This window comes from Odocoileus virginianus, chromosome 12 (genome assembly GCF_023699985.2).
Source record: "Odocoileus virginianus isolate 20LAN1187 ecotype Illinois chromosome 12, Ovbor_1.2, whole genome shotgun sequence".
Lineage (NCBI taxonomy): Eukaryota > Metazoa > Chordata > Mammalia > Artiodactyla > Cervidae > Odocoileus > Odocoileus virginianus.
Genome location: NC_069685.1, coordinates 14,746,068 through 14,768,508, shown reverse-complemented (window position 1 = coordinate 14,768,508; position 22,441 = coordinate 14,746,068). Strand labels below are relative to the sequence as shown.

The following is a 22,441-nucleotide window of genomic DNA, read 5'->3' as shown; positions in this document are numbered from 1 at the left end:
AATCCTACCTCAAGAAACAAGAAAAACATCAAACAGACAACCTAACGTGACACCTTAAATAACTGGAAAAAGACCCCAAAAATTAGCAGAAGGAAGGAAATCATAAAGATCTGAACAGAAATAAACAAAAAAGAAATGAAAGAAACAATAGTAAAGATTAATAAAACTAAAAGCTCATTCTTTGAGAAGATAAAAAAAAATTAACAAACCTTTGACCAGATTCATCAAGAAAAACAAAGAAGAATCAAATCAACAAAATTAGAAATGAAAAAGGAGATGTTACAACAGACAATGTAGAAATACAAAGGATTATAAGATACTATTATAAACAGCTACATGACAATAAAATGGATAACCTGGAAGAAATGAACAGATTATTAGAAAAGTTCAATCTTTCAAGACTGCAACAGGAGGAAAACAAAATTATGAACAACCCAATTACAAGCACTGAAATTGAAGTTGTGATCAAAAATCTCCCACAAAACAAAAGCCCAGGATCAAATGGCTTCACAGGAGAATTCTACCAAACATTTATTTATTTTTTTATTTCATTTATTTTTATTAGTTGGAGGCTAATTACTTTACAATATTGTAGTGGTTTTTGCCATACATTGACATGAATCATTTAGAGAAGATGTCTAATGTCTGTCCTTCTAAACCTCAAAAAATTGCAGAGGAAGGAACACTTCCAAACTCATTCTACGAGGCCACCATCACCCTGATATCAAAACCAAAGAGAACACAAAAAAAGAAAACTATAGGCCAGTATCTCTGATGAAAATAGATGCAAAAATCCTCAACAAAATTTTAGCAAACAGAATACAGCAACACATCAAAAAGCTCATACACCATGATTAAGTTGGTTTTATTCCAAGGATACAAGGATTCTTCAATATACGTAAATCACTCAATGTGGTACCCCATATTATGAAAGGTAAAAACCATATGATAATTTCAATAGATGCAGAAAAAGCCTTTGACAAAATTCAGCACCCATTTATAATTAAAACTCTTCAAAAAATGGGCATAGAAGGAACCTAACTCAACATAGTAAAGGCCATATATGATAAGCCTCCAGCAAACATTATTCTCAATGGTGAAAAACTGAAAGCATTCCCTCTAAGATCTGAAACAAGGCAAGGGTGCCCACTTTCCCCACTGTTATTCAACATAGTTCTGGAAGTCCTAGCTACAGCAATCACAGAAGAAAAAGAAATAAAAGGAATACAGATCTGAAAAGAAGAAGTAAAGCTCTCACTGTTTGCAGATGACATGATCCTGTACATAAAAAACCCTAAAGATAATATCAGAAAATTACAAGAGCTAATCAGTGAATTTAGCAAAGTTGCAGGATACAAAATCAATACACAGAAATCACTTGCATTTCTACATATTAACAATGAAAAATTGGAAAGAGAAATTAAGGAATCAATCCCATTTACCATTGCAACAAAAAAATTAAATATCTAGGAATAAACTTACCTAAGAAGACAAAGGAACTGTACATAGAAAATTATAAGACACTGATGAAAGAAATCAAAGATGACACAAACAGATGGAGAGATATTCCATGTTCCTGGGTAGGAAGAATCAATATTGTGAAAATGACTATATTACCAAATGCAATCTACAGATTCAATGTGATTCCAATCAAATTACCAAAGACATTTTTCACAGAACAAAAAATTTCACAATTCATATGGGAACACAAAAAACCCTGAACAGCCAAAGCAGTCCTGAGAAAGAAGAATGGAGCTGGAGGAATCAACTTTCCTGACTCAGACTATACTACAAAGCTACAGTCATCAAGACAGTATGGTACTGGCACAAAAACCAGAAATACAGACCAACGGAACAAGATAGAAAGCCCAGAAATAAACCCATGCACCTATGGGTACCTTATATTCGACAAAGGAAGCAACAATATACAATGGCACAAAGGTGGCCTCTTCAATAAATGGTGCTGGGAAAACTGGACAGCTACATGCAACAGAATGAAATTAGAACAGTTCCTAATACCACACACAAAGATAAACTCAACATGGATTAAAGACCTAAATGTAAGACCAGAAACTATAAAACTCTTAGAGGAAAACACAGGCAGAACACTCTGTGACATAAAGCAAAGCAAGATCTGTGACCTGCCTTATAAAGTAATGGAAATAAAAATAAAAGTAAACAAGTGGGACCTGATTAAACTTATAAGCCTTTGCACAGCAAATGAAACTATAAGCAAGGTGAAAAGACAACCTTCAGAATGGGAGAAAATTTCCAAAATATACAAGCAGTTCATACAACTCAATACCAGAAAATCAAACAACCCAATCAAAACATGGGCAAAAGATCTAAACAGACATTTCTCCAAAGAAGACATACAGATGGCTAACAAACACATGAAAAGGTGATCAACAATACTCATTAGTAGAGAAAAGGAAATCAAAACAATGCAATATCACCTCACACCGCTCAGAATGGCCATCATCAAAAAGTCTACAAATAATAAATGCTGGAGGGGGTGTGAAGAAAAGGGAACGCTCTTGCACTCTTGGTGGGAATGTAAATTGATATAGTGACTATGGAAGACATATGGAGATTCCTTAAAAAACTAGGAATAAAACCACCACATGACCCAGCAATCCCACTCCTAGGCATATACCCTGAGGAAACCAAAACTGAAAAAGACACATGCATCCCATTGTTCATTGCAGCACTATTTACAATAGAACTATTTACTAGAACATGGAAGCAACCTAGATGCCCATCGACAGATGACTGGATAAAGAAGTGTGGTACACAGACACAATGGAATATTACTCAGCCATAAAAAGGAACACCTTTGAGTCAGTTCTAATGAGGTGGATGAACCTAGAACCTATTATACAGAGTGAAATGTGTCATAAAGAGAAAGATAAATATTGTATTCTAACATATATATATGGACTCTAGAAAAATGGTACTGAAGAATTTACTTACAGGGCAGCAGTGGAGAAGCAGACATAGAGAATAGACTTGTGGACATGGGGAGAGGGGAGGAGAGGGTGAGATGTATGGAAGGAGTGACATGGAGACTTACATCACCATGTGTAAAATATATAGCCAACGGGAATCTGCTGTATAGCTAAGACACTCAAACAGGGGCTCTGTATCAGCCTAGAGGGGTGGGATGGGGAGGGAGATGGGAGGGAAGTTCAGAAGGGAGGGGATATATGTATACCTATGGCTGATTCAGGTTGAGGTTTGACAGAAAACAACAAAATTCTGTAAAGCAATTATCCTTCAATTAAAAATAAATAAATTTAAAAAAGGTGTAATGTAAGCTATAAATGAGGATCACATATGTGATGAAAAATTTTCAAGTGCTCAGTAGTCATATTTAAAGAGCAAAAAGAGACACATATAAAATTAATAATATATTGTATCTAACCCAAATATAGCCAAAATGTTATTTAACATTTCATTATAAAATTGGTCTTTTTCATTTGTGTGTGAAGAATTCAAAAATTGGTTTGTATTTTACATATATGTAACATCTCAAATTGAACTATTCACATTGCAAGTGATTAACAGTTCTAGTAGCCAAACATACTGGACAACGCCAGTCTTGATTTTTATGTTAGTATCATACTTTACGACGTGAAATAAGTCAGACAGAGAAAGACAAATATATTATACTGCTTATATTCACAATCTTAGAAAAATAATACAAATGAACTTATTTATAAAATAGAAAGACTCACAGACTTAGAAAACAAACTATGCCAGAGGGGAAAGGTGAGGTGTGTGATAAATTGGGAATTTGGGATTAACAGATACACACTGGGTGTATAAAATGGATAAGCAACAGGGTCCTACGGCAGAGCTCAGGGAATTCTACTCAATATTCTGTAATCCTATATGGGGAAAGAATCTGAAAATGAATGGATATATATGTATACATGGGCTTCCCCCACGGCTTAGCAGTAAAGAATCTGCCTGCAATGCAGAAGCTGCAGGAGACATAGGTTTGATTCCTGAGTCAGGCAGATTCCCTGAAGGAAGGCATAGAACAGCATTCTTGCTGGGAAAATTCCGTGGACAAAGAAGCCTGGTGGGCTACAGTTCATAGGGTTGCAAGGAGTCAGTACACAACTGAAGCCACTTAGCATGCACCCACATACTGAATCACTCAGCTGTACACCGGAAACTAACACGACCTTGTAAATCAATGACAGTCCAATATAAAATAAAAATTTTAAAGAAGACTTAAAGAAAAAAAGCAAATTTTTATAGAAAAAGTAATTAATGTAAGAGATGATCGTAAACAATTTTCTCTTACCTACACAAATCTTCTTTGATTTGAAGAGAGATCAATTCCTTAGGAATATGAAAAGAAAGTATGCTCTCTGACATCTGCTCCCGGATTTGCATCCACTTATTGTCAGAAGTGGGAAATCTGTATAATTTACACACTGGGTTCTTTAACACTGGAAAAGGAGACAAAAATCAAGATTAATAGTCAGATTATAAAGATATGCCCATTAGATAAAGATCAAGTAACAACATCATTAATCAGGCTACCATTCTAGTTATTTATTTGATGAAAAATTTTTATTATAACCCATAGTGTATTTGAGTTCCTAAGAATTTTCTCCATACACCTTATTTTTTTCAGTAGCTTCTGGGACATCAGTCTGTATTAAATTAGAAAGTGATACATCAAATTCCAATTCATAAAGTGGCCACTGTCGTTCTCTGATATACTGCCTAATAATTCTTTTCCCTTCTAAAGATTTTCTTATAGTATATGTATTTATAACTATAGATGAAAATATATGAATTTATATATCATACATACTTTGAAAAAATACATTTCTGAATTTCTTCCAATCACTCTTAGTCAACTTTACCCACATACATAGTAGGTGACAACTGATATATTAAAGGTTCTAAATGACCCTACTACCAAAAGTGACTTATTTCTTAAATGTCAAAAGGTTTATTCTTAGTTTAAGATCTATTACCATTCAAATATTATTCATACTTCAGTGCCACTAAGTCAATAACACACTTTCCTGAAACCATACATTATTAAAAGCAGAATAGGGAAACTATGGAACAAACTGAATATTTGGGGTGTGTGGGCAGTGATTAGGGGAAAAGTAACATGGTCATGTCATTAAGGATTTTAAAAGATTAAAAGAAAAAGTTCAAGACTAGATATTAAGATAATACTTGAGACACCTTTTATGAGGCCAGCATTCCTGCTGCACTACCAAGCCCTGTATTTCAGGGCAAGGTTTTATCTCCACTGCTGTAGGGCGATGAATGTAAAAGAAGCTTTTGCACAACAAAGGAAACTATAAGCAAGGGGAAAAGACAGCCCTCAGATTGGGAGAAAGTAATAGCAAACGAAGCAACAGACAAAGGATTAATCTCAAAAATATACAAGCAGCTCCTGCAGCTCAATTCCAGAAAAATAAATGACCCAATCAAAAAATGGGCCAAAGAACTAAACAGACATTTCTCCAAGGAAGACATACAGATGGCTAACAAACACATGAAAAGATGCTCAACATCACTCATAATTATCAGAGAAATGCAAATCAAAACCACAATGAAGTACCATTACACACCAGTCAGGATGGCTGCTATCCAAAAGTCTACAAGCAATAAATGCTGGAGAGGGTGTGGAGAAAAGGGAACCCTCTTACACTGTTGGTGGGAATGCAAACTAGTACAGCCACTATGGAGAACAGTGTGGAGATTCCTTAAAAAGCTGGAAATAGAACTGCCATAGGACCCAGCAATCCCACTCCTGGGCATACACACCAAGGAAACCAGATCTGAAAGAGACACGTGCACCCCAATGTTCATCGCAGCACTGTTTATCATAGCCAGGACATGGAAGCAACCTAGATGCCCATCAGCAGATAAATGGATAAGGAAGCTGTGGTACATATACACCATGGAATATTACTCAGCCATTAAAAAGAATTTATTTGAATCAGTTCTAATGAGATGGATGAAACTGGAGCCCATTATACAGAGTGAAGTAAGCCAGAAAGATAAAGACCAATACAGTATACTAATGCATATATATGGAATTTAGAAAGATGGTAACGATAACCCAATATGCAAAACAGAAAAAGAGACACAGATGTACAGAACAGACTTTTGGACTCTGTGGGAGAAGGTGAGGGTGGGATGTTCTGAGAGAATAGCATTGAAACAAGTATACTATCAAGGGTGAAACAGACCACCAGCCTAGGTTGGATGCATGAGACAAGTGCTCAGGGCTGGTGCACTGGGAAGACCCAGAGGGATGGGGTGGGGAGGGAGGCAGGAGGGGGGATCAGGATGGGGAACACATGTAAATCCATGGCTGATTCATGTCAATGTGTGGCAAAAACCACTACAATATTGTAAGTAATTAGCCTCCAACTAATAAAAATAAATGAAAAAATAAAAAAAATTAAAAAAAAAAAGAAAGAAATATATCAAAGTTTAGTGAACAACAAAATATCACGTCCATCACCAGTCAAGTATCTATGATTATTTGGCTTCAGTTTACCAATAAAGCTAACTAAAAACAGAATTTGATATTGAAGTGGATCTAAAACTTTTAATAATGCCCAGCCTGGAATGTGGCCCAAGTCTCTTCAATGTATAGAGTAAAACACCTTTCAGCATTTCAGAGTTCCAAAATCCTTGTGCATGCAAGTCACTTCAGTTGTGTCCAACCATTTGCGACCCTATGGACTGTAGCCTGCCAGGCTCCTCTGTCCATGAAGTTCTCCAGGCAAGAATACTGGAATGACTTGCCATGCCCTCCTCTAGGGGATCTTCCTGACCCAGGGATAAAATCTGTGTCTCCTGCATTGGCAGGCAGGTTCTTTACCACTAGCACCATCTGGGAAGCCAATAAGCCTGTACCACATTTATTACTTGGATAAATATATATATATATACACATATATACACACATACATATATATTTTTGAGCATTAAAATGAGGAACTACTCATCCATTCTGCAACCACCATTCTCAGTGGCTCAGTCTGGACATTATCATTGTTAAGAACTGAGAGTACATCAGAAACCTTGACATCAAACATCTCATTCTTCAATAACCAGATTCAAAGCTCCCAGTACACTTCTCTATTTCCTATAAGTGTTATCTAGAATGTGCACTTTTTAAAAACACCAATGTCGTTTAGTCACTAAGTAGTGTCCAGTTCTTGCGACCCCATGTGGACTGTAGCCTGCCAGGCTCCTCTGTCTACGGGAATCTCCAGGCAAGAATACTGGGGTGGGTTGCCATTTTCTTCTCCAGGGGATCTTCCGACCCAGGAATCAACCTGGGTCTCCTGCATTTTAGGCAGATTCTTTACCCACTGAGCAATGAAGGAAGATAAAAACACCAATAGAAGCCAGGAAACAGTAGTATATTTCCAGTACGTTGAGAGATAATATTTTAAATCTAGTATTGTATGTCCAAAAGGATTATGTTTTTGCCATAAACATGACCTTTAAGTCTTGTGAATCAGATTATACCACAGACCATATATAAGGCTAATTACACTTTCTCATTTTTGTGAATTATAATTGACATAATATTATACTAGCTGCAGGTATACAATGTAATGACTCAGTGTTTGTATAAATTGTTAAATGATTACCACAATGAGTCTTGTTAACAGCTGTCACCATACATGATCACAAATTTTTTCTTGTGATGAGAACTTTAAAAATCTCTCTCAGGAACTTTCAAACATGCAATATAGTATCATTAACTATAATCATCATGCTGCATATTATGTCCTCAAAACTATTTTATAACTAAAAATCTGCATCTTTTGATCCCTTCACCCCCATCCTCTGTCCCTCATCTCTGGAAACCACAAATCTGTCTTTGTATCTATGAGTATTTTTTTTTTAATTTGTTATGCTTTGGTTTGTTTTCAGAATCTACATACAGGTGAAATTATACAGTAGCTGTCTTTCTCTGTCTGATATTTCACTTAGCATAATGCCCTCAAGGTCTATCCATGTTGTCACAAATGGCAAATTTCATTCTTTTTTATGGCTGAATAATATTCTACTGAGAGAGAGAGAGAGAGTGTGTGTGTGTGAGATCTGTATATCACATTTTTTAGGCTGAATAATAGTCTATTCAGAGTGTGTGTGTGTGTGTGTGTGTGTGTGGTGTGTATGTGGTGTGTGTGTGGATGTGTGCATGTGCGTGTGAGATCTGTATATCACATTTTTTAGGCTGAATAATATTCCATTCAGAGTGTGTGTGAGTGTGTGTGTGTGAGAGAGAGAGTGTGTGTGTGTGAGATCTGTATATCACATTTTTTAATCAATTCATCTGTGGATGCTGAGATTGTTTCCAAGCCTTATCCACTAAAAATAATGCTGCAATGAACACTGGGATGCATGTATCTTTTTGAATTAATATTTTCATTTACTTTGGATAAATACCCAGAAGAGGGAATGCTGGATCATATGGTAGTTATTTTTTTAGTTTTTAAAGAAATCTCCATGTTGTTTTCCATAGTGGCAATACCAGTTAACACTGCCATCAACAGTGCACAAAAGTGTCCTATTCTCCACATCCTTGCCAACAACACTTGTTATATCTTTTATTTTTGATATCCTTTCTAACAGAGGTGAGATGGTATCTCACTGTGGTTTTGATTTGCATTTCCCTCATGATTGGTGATGTTAAGTAACTTCTCATGTACTTCCTGGCCACCTTTATGTCTTCTTTGGAAAAACATCTATTCAGATCCTCTGCCCATTTTCAATCAGATTTTGTTGTTATTGAGTTGTAGGAGTTCTTTATATATTTTGGATATTAGCCCTTATCAGATATAGTTCCTTTTATATGAAATACAGAAAGCTACAACCCATGAAAGAAACTATGGTATTTAATTCATCTTTAAAGTGACAATATTTCAAAGATGTAAGAATTTTACTAAAACCTCTACTGTCATAGACTTGGAAAAGAAAAAAAATATATATGTAGGCAACTCAATATATTGTAAGTCAGGTTAAATCACTTATAGGATATTAGGAATTCTAATATAACTAACATGGTCAGGAATATAAATGAATCATTTTAGAGTAAGATAAAAACTCAGCCTCTGTCCAAATTTTCCGTTTGTAATCTAAGTAAATATTCAATTATTTGAGTTATCTATATTTAGTACATGTACTGCTTACTAACCTCTGTTTTGGGGTTTTTTTTTTCAAGATTACACAGAATCTTTGTCTATTCCAAACCATGGTTAAAAATCCTTGGATTTTTCTTGCCTTTAATAAAACAATAATTATTTTTAGAAGATTTATACTTTTAATTAGGTTGCAAAATATAATATTCTTTATTTATCTCAAAACCAGCCCTTCAACTTTTGATTCTGCTGTTTTCATTTTAATGCTCTTCAATGTATTCTAAATATAAACCTTTGTTGAAATAACATAAGTAGAAATCAGGGACAGTATGATTAATGTGCTCCAGAATTCTCCTGTGACCACCCCAGACACAAGGTCCAAGACCCTGTGAAAATGCTGCTAGTTTTTAAGGAAAACGCTTGAGGCAAATAATAGACAAAAATCAGGCCACTTGATCTACCTCCCAGAATTCCCAATAATGTCTCCTATCTAACTTTCATGCTATATATTCTAAGCTTTTGAAACTCATAAATCTCTAAACACTAATACTAAATTTTATATAGTTACAAGGGTCTCAATGCAGACATAGTGGAATCCACTTTACACCCCAGTTTGATCCAGCAGCATTGCTTATTGAAAACCTACTAAAAGCAAGAACATTTACTCTGTATCCTAAAATGTCATTTAACAGAGTAAGACTTAGAAAGTAAAAATCAGTATATGATCTGCAGAAACTATAAAACTCTTAGAGGAAAACATAGGCAGAACACTGTGACATAAATCAAGATCCTCTATGACCCACCACCTAGAGTAATGGAAATAAAAATTAGAATAAACAAGTGGGACACAATTAAACTTAAAAACTTTTGTAGAGCAAAGGAAACTATAAACAAGGTGAAAAGGCAACCCTCAGAATGGGAGAAAATAAAAGCAAATGAAACAACTGACAAAGGATTAATTTCCAAAATATACAAGCAGATCATGCAAGTCAATACCAGAAAAACAAACAACCCAATCAAAAAGTGGGCAAAAGACCTAAGCAGATATTTCTCCAAAGAAGACATACAGATGGCTAACAAAGACATGAAAAGATGCCCAACACTGATCATTATTAGAGACATGCAAATCAAAATCACAATGAGATATCACCTCACACCAGTCAGAATGGGCTTCATCAAAAAACATACGAACCATAAATGCTGGAGAAGATATGGAGAAAAGAGAACCCTCTTGCACTATTGGTGGGAATGTAAACTGATACAACCACTGAGAAAAACACTATGATGATTCCTTAAAAAATTAGGAACTACTGCGTGACCCAACAATTCCACTACTGGATATATTCCTTGAGAAAATCATAATTGCAAAAGACACATGTAGCCCAGTGTTCATTGCAGCACTGTTTACAATAGCGTGGACACAGAAGCAACCTAGATGTCCGTCTAGAGAGCAATGGATAAGGAAGCTGTGTACATATACACAATGTATTACTGAGTCAGAAAAAGGAACATAGTTGAGTCAGTGATAATGAGGTGGATGAACCTAGAGCCTCTTGTATAGAGTGAAGCAAGTCAGAAAGAGAAAAATACAAAGTATATTAACACATACATATGGAATCTAGAAAGATGGTACAGATGACCAGATTCACAGGGCAGCAGTGGAGATGCAGACATCAAGAATGGACTTATGAACAATGTTGTGGGAGGAGAGGGTGGGATGAAGAGAGACAGTAGCATGGAAACATATACACTACCATATATAAAAAGATAGCCAGTGGGAATTTACTGTATGCCTCAGGGAATTCAAACTGGTGCTCTGCGACAACCTAGAGGGGTGCGATGGGATGGGAGGTGGGAGGAAGGTTTAAGAAGGTGTGGCCATATGTACACCTATGGCTGATTGATACTGATGTATGGCTGACACCGACACAATACTGTAAAGCAATTGTCCTTCAATTAAAAATAAAAATTTAAAATTCAATATATGGTCTGACTTTTAATTACCATGAAGTTTGTCCCACTGGTTACAAACAGATCAGAGAAGATGTCTGGGTTGATAGTGGGGAGATTTTTGCCATCCTCACATAAAAGAGAGTCATGGGATTCATGCATCAAACATTGAACAGTGGGCCATAAATAACGAATGCTTTTGTCATTTTAGAAATGCTTCTGCCCTATAGCAGAGACACAATTTCAACAATTCTGCACACACACTCCAGCTGTGGAAATGAGCCCACCACTTTCAGCTCTGGCTTTCCACTGATGCCAAATGTTTCTTCATATAAAAGGTGCATTGCTGACCATATAATAAGCTCAACTCACTTTCCACGTGGCTCAGTGGTAAAGAATTCACCTGCCAGTGCAGGAGATGTGGGTTTGATTCCTGGGTCAGGAAGATGCCCTGGAGTAGGTTGTGCCAACTCACTCCAGTACTCTTGCCTGGAAAATTCCACTGGATAGAGGAGCTTGGTGGGCTACAGTCCATGAGGTCCCAAGAGTCAGATGTGGCTGAACACACTAGCAACAACTATTTAACATCTATTACAAGTTATTTTTAGAGACTCCTGCATATATTATCTTCCTTTTTCCATTGCTTTTGCCAGAACAACTGCTAAAAATATCATGTGATAGATTCTACCAAGAGAATAGTAGTAAAGAGATTTTAGATCCCACCATGGTTCCAATAATGACTTAATAAGAATAAAGTTCTAAGCTAGTCCAGATCTGAATACATTCCCTCTGAAATCCACCCCCTAAGGTGAACACAGGGACAGAAAGCTAATGACAGATTTGTTTCTCCTAAAATTACAGCACAACTCAATTGTCTAGATTGTTTGTTCCAGACACTATAAAGGGCCTTTTTAATAAGGTGGCACACAACCTGCTTTTCTATGGCTTTCAGCAATTGTGGAACCCAAGTGCTCCAGCTCTAAATTATCAAGGTAAAGATGCCAAGGATATGTTCAACAAAGCCAACACTTAGCTGGCACATAAAAAAAGATAGCTGTTCAAGCAACCTGGGGCAGGAAAAGATAAACCAAAGAAGTATCATAGGGTCAATTCTTTTCTATGTCTGTGTTGGGACATCAGAGGATTAGACAAGATTTTCTAAATACAGGAGACCTGAGTTCGATCCCTGGGTGAGGAAGATCCCCTGGAGAAGGAAATGGCTACCCACTCCAGTATTCTTGCCTGGAGAATTCCATGGACAGAGGAGTCTGGTGGGCTACCATCCATGGGATCACAAGGAGTCAGACGCGACTGAGCAACTTTACTTTTGGGAATATGGATTCAGGGTGGAAGAGATCATCAAAACGTAAAAGTTATCTCATCAGGTTGTCTCCTTTTTTTTTTTTAGAATTTTCCTTGAATAATTTAATTAAATCCTATAACAGTATAACATAACAGCAAGGAATTATTGAGAACTGAGTCTTACTAACACAGACTTTAATTAATAAAACTAGAACTTAACATTCAGTGAAACACATTTTCTTTCCTAAAATTATCGCATTTCTTTTTTTTTTTTTTTTCCAAACACAGACAAGGCTAATTTGTTTGTTTGTTTGTTTGTTTGGCTTTCTGGTTTTCTTTTTTTTTTTTCCATTTATTTTTATTAGTTGCAGGCTAATTACTTTACAATATTGTAGTGGTTTTTGCCATACATTGACATGAATCAGCCATGGATTTACATGTGTTCCCCATACCGATCCCCTCTCCTGCCTCCCTCCCCATCGCATCCCTCTGGGTTTTCCCAGTGCACCAGCCCTGAGCACTTGTCTCATGCATCCAACCTGGGCTGGTTATCTGTTTCACCCTTGATAGTATACAAGTTTCAATGCTGTTCTCTCAGAACATCCCACCCTCGCCTTCTCCCACAGAGTCTAAAAGCCTGTTCTGTACATCTGTGTCTCTTTTTCTGTTTTGCATATAGGGTTATCATTACCATATTTTAAAATTTCACATATAAAAAATAATAATAAAAAATAAAAAAATAAAATTCCATATATATGCATTAGTATACTATATTGGTCTTTATCTTTCTGGCTTACTTCACTCTGTATAATGGGCTCCAGTTTCATCCATCTCATTAGCACTTATGAAAACAAATTCTTTCTAATGGCTGAGTAATATTCCATGGTGTATATGTACCATAGCTTCCTTATCCATTCATCTGCTGATGGACATCTAGGTTGCTTCCATGTCCTGGCTATTATAAACAGTGCTGCGATGAACATTGGGGTGCACGTGTCTCTTTCATATCTAGTTTCCTCGGTGTGTACACCCAGAAGTGGGATTGCTGGGTCCTATGGCAGTTCTATTTCCAGTTTTTTAAGGAATCTCCACACTGTTCTCCATAGTGGCTGTACTAGTTTGCATTCCCACCAACAGTGTAAGAGGGTTCCCTTTTCTCCACACCCTCTCCAGCATTTATTGCTTGTAGACTTTTGGATAGCAGCCATCCTGACTGACGTCTAATGGTACCTCATTGTGGTTTTGATTTGCATTTCTCTGATAATGAGTGATGTTGAGCATCTTTTCATATGTTTGTTAGCCATCTGTATGTCTTTTTTGGAGAAATGTCTCTTTAGTTCTTTGGCCCATTTTTTGATTGGGTCATTTATTTTTCTGGAATTGAGCTGCAGGAGCTGCTTGTATATTTTTGAGATTAATCCTTTGTCTGTTGCTTCATTTGCTATTATTTTCTCCCAATCTGAGGGCTGTTTTTCACCTTGCTTATAGTTTCCTTTGTTGTGCAAAAGCTTTTAAGTTTCATTAGGTCCCATTTGTTTATTTTTACTTTTATTTCCATTATTCTGGGAGGTGGGTCATAGAGGATCCTGCTGTGATTTATGTTAGAGAGTATTTTGCCTATGTTCCCCTCTAGGAGTTTTATAGTTTCTGGTTTTACATTTAGATCTTTAATCCATTTTGAGTTTATTTTTGTGTATGGTGTTAGAAAGTGTTCTAGTTTCATTCTTTTACAAGTGGTTGACCAGTTTTCCCAGCACCACTTGTTAAAGAGGTTGTCTTTTTTCCATTGTATATCCTTGCTTCCTTTGTCGAAGATAAGGTGTCCATAGGTTCATGGATTTATCTCTGAGCTTTCTATTCTGTTCCATTGATCTATATTTCTGTTTTTGTGCCAGTACCATACTGTCTTGATGACTGTGGCTTTGTAGTATAGTCTGAAGTCAGGCAGGTTGATTCCTCCAGTTCCATTCTTCTTTCTTAAGATTACTTTGGCTATTCAAGGTTTTTTGTATTTCCATACAAATTGTGAAATTATTTCTTCTAGTTCTGTGAAAAATACTGTTGGTAGCTTGATAAGGATTGCACTGAATCTATAGATTGCTTTGGGTAGTATAGTCATTTTGACAGTATTGATTCTTCCAATCCATGAACACGGTATATTTCTCCATCTGTTTGTGTCCTCTTTGATTTCTTTCATCAGTGTTTTATAGTTTTCTATGCATAGGTCTTTTGTTTCTTTAGGTAGATATACTCCTAAGTATTTTTTTTTGTTGTTGCAATGGTGAATGGTATTGTTTCCTTAATTTCTCTGTTTTCTCAAGCATTACCCTCAATGGTGAAAAAGTGAAAGCATTCCCCATAAAATCAGGAACAAGACAAGGGTGCCCACTCTCACCACTACTATTCAACATAGTTTTGGAAGTGTTGGCCATAGCAATCAGAGCAGAAAAAGAAGTAAAAGGAATCCAGATAGGAAAAGAAGAAGTGAAACTCTTGTTGTTTGCAGATGACATGATCCTCTACATAGAAAACCCTAAAACTCTACCAGAAAATTACTAGAGCTAATCAACAAATATAGTAAAGTTGCAGGATATAAAATTAACACACAGGTTGTCTTTAATACAGTTCTCCACACAAAGGTTATCTGTGATTGTGCTTAGTCACAGAAGTGGTTCAATTCTTTGCAGCCCCATGGACTTTTGCCTGCCAGGCTCCTGTGTCCCTGGGAATTCTCCAGGTGAGAATACTGGAGTGGGCTGCCATGCCCTTCTCCAGGGATCTTCCCAACCCAGGGATTGAACGCAGATCTCCCACACTACAGGAGGATTCTTTATCGTCTCAGCCACCAGGGACGCACTCATTTGTGATTATCTTCATGCAATTTCTTGCTTTCAGGAGGTGGTAGAAATCACATATATAAATCGAATATGACTTTATTAGTTTCAATCTTTACAAAATCACTATTTTAATGTCCTGTAGATTCTTGTAGAGAATCTGTTTGGTAGCTTTTAATTATGCAGTTGTTTAATAGTCTCACTATTCAGCTGAATGTCCTTGCATTGCCTCTTCTCCAAATGCTGGATAATACTTAGAGAAGATAAGTCTGGGTAATCCAATTAGATAATGACATTCTCTCATTTGTAGTTGAAAATTTCTTAGTTTTATATACAGACATCTTAAATGTAGATTGGCTCTTTTTAAGATTAAATGAGATCTAAAAAAAAAAAAAACCTAAAAGAAATCACGAAAAGACTGTCCTAAGCATGGTTATAGGAAAGAGAATATAAGAAAACATGACAGGAGTTCTGAAAAACAGCAAAGAGAGACCGCTCTTTAAAATAATGAAGATGAAATAAACTGTTAAAAATTAATTCCCCCAAATTTTTAAATTACTTTTCTTTAGGTGTCATACAATCCATACTATGTTATTGCTTGTGTTGCTTTAAAGCATCAAAAAAATAAGAATAGAAATAGTATATATAAGCTCAGTTGGAAAAGTGCTGCTCCCCTTGTGTAGCCAAGCCCACAAGCCCCTAGCACTCCATCTTCAATTCAAGGCCATAAACAAGAAAAACCATTACAGATGTCAGAATAAAACATAAAGGTAATATTTGTGGGAATTTAGTCTCCAACTGGTGATAACTGGTGAGTTCAGTGTGTATACTGTATTGTGTATTGTGTTTTGTAGTGTATTGTATTTTCAATGTTGGTTGGTCAGAGAAGTGTTTTGTTTCATTCATTCTAGTTTCAATGATTTGTTCTGTTTATTCTAATCATCTGGTCCCATCACCTCATGGCAAATAGATGGGGAAACAATGGAAACAGTGACAGACTTTATTTTATTGGGGTCCAAAATCACTGCAGATGGTGACTGCAGCCATGAAATTAAAAGACGTCTGCTCCTTGGAAGAAAAGCTATGACAAACACTAGACAGCATGTTAAAAAGCAGAGACATTACTTTGCTGACAAAGGTCTGTATAGTCAAAGCTACGGTTTTTCCAGTAGTCATGTGTGGATGTAAGAGTTAGACCATAAAGAAGGCTTAGCGCCAAAGAACTGATGCTTTTGAACCGTGGTGTTGGAGAAGACCCTTGAGAGTCTCTTGGACTGCAATGAGATCAAACCAGTCAATCCTAAAGGAAATCAGTCCTGAATATTCATTGGAAGGATTGATGCTGAAGGTGAAGCTCCAATACTTTGGCCACCTGATGTGAAGAGTCGACTCATTAGAAAAGACCCTGATGCTGGGAAAGATTGAAGGCAGGAGGAGAGGGGGATGACAGAGGATGAGATGGTTGGATGGCATCACTGACTCAATGGACATGGGTTTGAGCAAGCTCCGGGGATGGTGGACAGGGAAGCCTGGTGTGCTGCAGTCCATGGGCTGCAAAGAGTTGAACACAACTGAGTGACAGAACAACAACAACAACAATTCTAATCCAGTCACTAAAGCAAAGGAAAAATCTAGAAAAGCGTCCCTTTCTGGTTCATCTTTCATGCTGAACAACCTGGAATGACCTGCAGTTCATGGAACTCAAGTTGTTTCCTGGCATTTTGCCTCTGTTCAAGGCATTCTCTGAATCTCAAAGGAATGCTCCTTTTTCCTGGCTACAGGTAATTATCCCATAAACTCAGCTCAACTAGTACCTCCTCCAGGAGGTCCTCCTTGACTTCCACCTCCTCCCTCCCTATAGGCGTCTCTCCTTGGTACTCCCCATCCCCCTCTCTGCATGGTTCTTACCAGTTGTGCTATAATTGTCTGTTTACTGCTCTGTGCCCCCGTTAGAAGGTAAACCTTGAGAAGGCCATGACTGTGCTGTTTTCTTTACCTTCATTTTATCTCCTGATTTCCCAGGCAAGAATACTGGAGTATGTAGCCATTCCTTTCTCCAGGGGATCTTCCCGACCCAGGGATTGAACTCGCGTCTCTTGCATCTCCTGTATTGGCAGATGGATTCTTTACCACTGAGCCACCTGGGAAGCCAAACATTACCTTCCCTAGTAGGAAAACAGAACGGCCCTGACTGTGTAAATTGAGAGGAGAAAAAGCAAGAGGGAAGGACATAACTAAAAACCTCACTTCAATGAAGAGCACAGTCAGCAGAATGAAGGAAGGAACACCAGAGCTGAAAGTTCTTCTCATAATTGTCCACAAAATATTACCTTTTTGACTATATCATCTTCCTGACTTTATTTTCCTTCTAGGTTACATAAGGTGGGCAATAGACAGGGGTGATAAAACAGGAAGAAAGCTGAAGCATTAGAAGTGTCTGATGATTTCACTGATTCCTATCAATAGATAATGAAATTTACTCTTCCACTCAGGCTACTTAACACTCTATGTTAATACACAATAAAGAAAACATGAAAATTCCAAAAGAGCAAGGTTAATGGTGTGAACTACTAATGCCACCAAACACAGAAGTAAACAAAAGATGTTACAGACATCAAGCCGTCACATGACAGCCACCTGGAGGGGGAGTCCTGAGGAAACTCAGAATGAAAGCAAAGAATGCCTGCCATCTAGCTGTCAACTGCCGCAGACACGCCAGACTGTGCACTCTGAGGAAACTGGGGATGAGAGAACACAGGATACTGGCCCCGGAGAGCTGAGGTGCATCTTAAAGGAACGACTGCAACGAGCCCAGACTTCGCATCTTCCCATACACAGAAAGGACTTCCCTGGTGGCTCAGAGGTAAAAGCATCTGCCTACAATGCGGGAGACCTGGGTTCTATCCCTGGGTTGGGAAGATGCCCTGGAGAAGGAAATGGCAGCCCACTCCAGTATTCATGCCTGGAAAATCCCACGGACAGAGGAGCCTGGCAGGCTACAGTCCATGGGGTCACAAAGAGTCCGACACGATTGAATGACTTCACTTTCACTTTCATACACAGAAAAGGGCTGATTTCATTAACTTGAGACATATGGTTTTCCTTAATTACCAATAATCTTTTGATGTTCTGGCTCCCTGCCCTTTGTTGCAAAAACTCCCATACATCCTGGCTCTTCAAAGCAGTCCCTCAGAGTGATCTGAGACTTCTGTCTCCCGGGCTCAAAGTCCTGAGAAAGTCTGCCTAATAAAACATAGCTCTCATCTTTACGGTTGTGCATTTTTTTCTTTGCACTGACAATGGGCTCCACTGGATTTATTAAAACAGCAAAGAGCAAAGAAATCTGGTGAGTGAGTATAAGGATAAAGGGCCAATGTTAGGAGTCAAGATGGTCCTATATTTTATATATCATAGAGTTATAAATACAAGGGCAAATCTGTTCAACTAGTATGAAGAACATATGAGGATTCCCCAGTGGCGCGTTAGTCAAGAATCCACCTGCCAATGAAGAGGACACAAGAGATGCAGGTTCAATCCCTGGGCCTGGAAGATTCCCTGGAGAAGGAAATGACAACCTGTTCCAGTAATCTTGCCTGGGAAATCCCATGGACAGAGGAGCCTGGTGGGCTACCTTTGCATGGGGTTGCAAAGAGTCGGATGCAACTGAGCAACAGAGAAGATACCACAGAGAAACCTTTGTTATTATAAACTGATATGATCTAAAATTTGACAAGGTAGTTAATTTAGTACCTCATGAATGAAAAGGAAAAAAAAAAAGAAAAAAAATAGAGATTCGCTTTTTTGGTTGGAATTCCTTAGGACTCAAAATGAACATAGAGAGAAATATTTTTTCAAAGTCTCTAAGAATATTTCTTAAAATATTCAGAGTCACCAGTTGCTTTAGATGGGGTGGTATTGAGGAGAATGTTGCCTGTAATTAGTTCAGTTATGTGGTATTGTGAAAAGCAATTAAAATACATGGTGCCAAATGAAGCAGAAAAAAAATTTAAAATGAGAATTTAACAGTAATTTTTAGGGAAAGTAATAAATAATTTTAAACAGAAATAATTCAATTTGAACATCTTTCTCAGGGACAGAAGAATAACAGTGCAGTTTTCTGTACTTGGAGCAAAAATTCAAGTGGTAAGATACACCCATTACCAGTCATTTGACAAATATCTGCTGAGTTCCTATTGTTTTCTGTCCCTGGAGACACAGAAATAAATAAGCAATGTTTCTTCTTCTGAAACAGCTCATAATTGGGCAACTGCAGTAAAGCAATAGAGCAGGTGTGCTAAGTCACTTCAGTCTTGTTCGACTATTTGTGACCCCATGGACTGTAGCCTGCCAGGCTCCTCTGTCCATAGGATTCTCCAGGCAAGGACACTGGAGTGGCTTGCCATGTCCTCCTTCAAGGGATTTTGCCAACCCAGGGACTGAACCCACTTCTCTTACATCTCCTGCATTGGCAGGCAGGCTACTGACCACTAGTGCCACCTGGGGAAGTAGATGACTTAAGCCTATTTGGGGGAAAAGAAAAAAAGATACAGTGGACTATTTTGAGAATACTTGTGATTCATCCATGAGGCAAGAAGATAAACAGCAATAAACTCTCCAAATAGGGGGGAAAGTATCTGTATTTAGGACTGAAAACAGGATAGTCCTCACATTGAGGTTTAGATTTTTTACAGTCATGGAATTCATCGCTGTCAGATACACCCTCTGTGAAAAGGATAGACAGCATACCCGTTAATACACAGCATGAAGCTGGTCTTCAAAAATATCATGGATAATTTCATGACTCAAGAAGTGTAGAATTCAACTAGGAAAGATGCTGTATCAGATCAAATGCTTGCTGACAGAGGGAAACTCACTCAAAATGTGAAGATAATAGGAAACAATGACAGGGTCCATTAGCTTCTCAGATTGATCATGATAATATCAAAGTCCATGGGCTGAAGTATTCTGTAGCATTATACTTTAACAAAGAAAATGGGTAGATTTAGGAAATCTAGAGAGAATTGTTGATCTTGACAACATTTTTTAAAGAGTTTACTTCTGGCCAGGCTTATTAAATATAAATAACTCCTGAGAAAGACAACTGTAAGTGACAAAGAATTGGATATAGGACTCCATGTGAAACTGATGAAAATGAAAACTTTCATGAAATATTTCTAAAATGAAGGAAAACATAGCAAAGGCCAAACTATGCTCTCTAGATTTCAGACATGGAGGACCAAAAACGAAATTGAAGACTGTCGAGGTCAGTTTGGTCATCCGAAAAGTATTGATGCCCAAAGAGGCTGACCAGTCTGTTAGAGTCACACTGCTGTTAGCAGATCTAGGCTGTGACACCAGTTCTTCACAGAGCCTGTTCAGTGCACTGGTATGAATACCATCAGAGCCCGTTTGTTCTTGTTTGGCTGTAGACAAAGGCGCCTCAGTTAATGCACACCCAACTCTGTGACCAGGTAAGAGACTTGGTTGTTCACACTTCCCTGTGTTCAAAATTAACTTTCCCTACCCTCATCCCTGAAGCAACACCCCAACAACACACAGTTTTATGTGTTCTCACTTCCATTTTGCTTAAATGAATGCACCAATAATTAAACAGGTAACTTTTCAACAACTTTCATAAACCATTATAAAATCAAGCAAAACGAGAACCTCACAATTCTTAATACTGCATCTTCTAATTCATTTCCTCTTTCAGAGAATATAAAATCCAACAGCCAAAAGGAATTTATTTTCTCCTATATAGCTAAAGTACTTATATATCTTTTTTATGGAATTGTAAATCCTGCCCCCTCTCCTCTTCCTCATCATTTTTTCTCCTCCTGCCCTTACCTCTCCAGGCTTCCAACATATACATTCAACTTGAGAGGCTAACACGGCATGAAGACGGTGAGGTTCAAGAGAGAAGAGCTTTTTCCTCTGTAGTCTCACAATAGATAAGTGAATTTTCTGAGTTATTCATTAAACTTCTAGAGATATAAATAGAATAGTGAAGAGCAGCTATGAGCTATGACATCCTCTTGCGCTCAATCAGTAAGAACTTCATAACTCACTTGAGACTGGCAAGTTCCATATAATACATGAATATAAAGGCCTGGGAAGAATGTCAATAGCTCCCTCCGCCTACAGATTGTGAAAAAGTATCTCATGGAAATATAATAGATTAATTCCAAAGTTGCTGAGTTTAGATGGATAAATAAATAGAACAAAAGACCAAGGTACACACAGACCCAAGTCATGGGTGCATATTCCACTTACATATTCTATACATGTGCAACACACTGTAAGATTATGAACAGAAGCATGTTATATATAGCACTTAGATGTATTTTAAAATATTTTTTTTTAAAAATCAAGCTTTTAGAACATTTGACAGTCATTTTGTCTTATCTTTCCCTAATATACCCTGGAGAAGGAAACGGCAACCCACTCCAGTATTCTTGCCTGGAAAACCCCATAGACAGAGGAGCCTGGCAGGCTACAGTCCATGGGGTTGCAAAAAGCTGGACACGACTGAGCGACTTCACTTTCCCTAATATAAGAAGGCTCATAGAACATATCTGTGGGACTTCCCTGGTGATCCAGTGGTTAAGAATCTGCTTTGCAATGCAGGTGACCCAGGTTCGATCCCTGGTCAGGGAACAAAGATTCCACAAGACACAGAGCAACTAAGCCCATCAGCCACAACTAGAGTGCCTGTGCTATAGTGAAAGACCCACAGGATGCAGTGGGGATCCCACATGCTGCAACTAAGACCCAGTGCCGCCAAATAAACAAGGCTGCATTTAAAAAAATAATTTCATGAAAAGAAAATATTTTTGGCAAATGTTCTAGGCACTTTCAGATTGCCTGGACCGGACACAGGAAAAATCATCAGAACAAAGTATAAAATCACCACCAAAACCGTCACCTCCAGGAAAAGGGAAAGCGGTAATCAATCCTGACTCCGCTAGTGAGTGTATTTAAATTGTAGAATGTAGCTGCTCCCAAGATTTCCATGTTGCTTGTCTCTGTCATATTACAAATCAAAGGTTAGGAATCATACCCTAGACACTTGGAAGAGTTAATAGGCTTCCAAAACTCATGCCTTGCAGATTTTATGGTGCAAGGATCAGAAGGTGCAGATTTATTTTTCTCATGTTCCCTTTGTCTCATCTTCCTTAGGTGATATATTTCTTTCTACCC

The 22,441-nt window shown here is 37.6% G+C and overlaps 1 protein-coding gene across 5 annotated transcripts in view; it reads right to left on the bottom strand.

Annotated features, from left to right (window-relative positions):
* The window catches only part of INPP4B (inositol polyphosphate-4-phosphatase type II B), an 825,365-nt gene that overhangs the window by 213,908 nt on the left and 589,016 nt on the right, over window positions 1-22,441 (bottom strand). For all 5 annotated transcript variants that reach the window (XM_070474820.1, XM_070474815.1, XM_070474816.1 and 2 more), the window contains one exon: window positions 4,316-4,463. In XM_070474820.1, coding sequence (XP_070330921.1) covers window positions 4,316-4,463 — 148 coding nt within the window. The remainder of the gene's footprint in view (window positions 1-4,315; window positions 4,464-22,441) is intronic.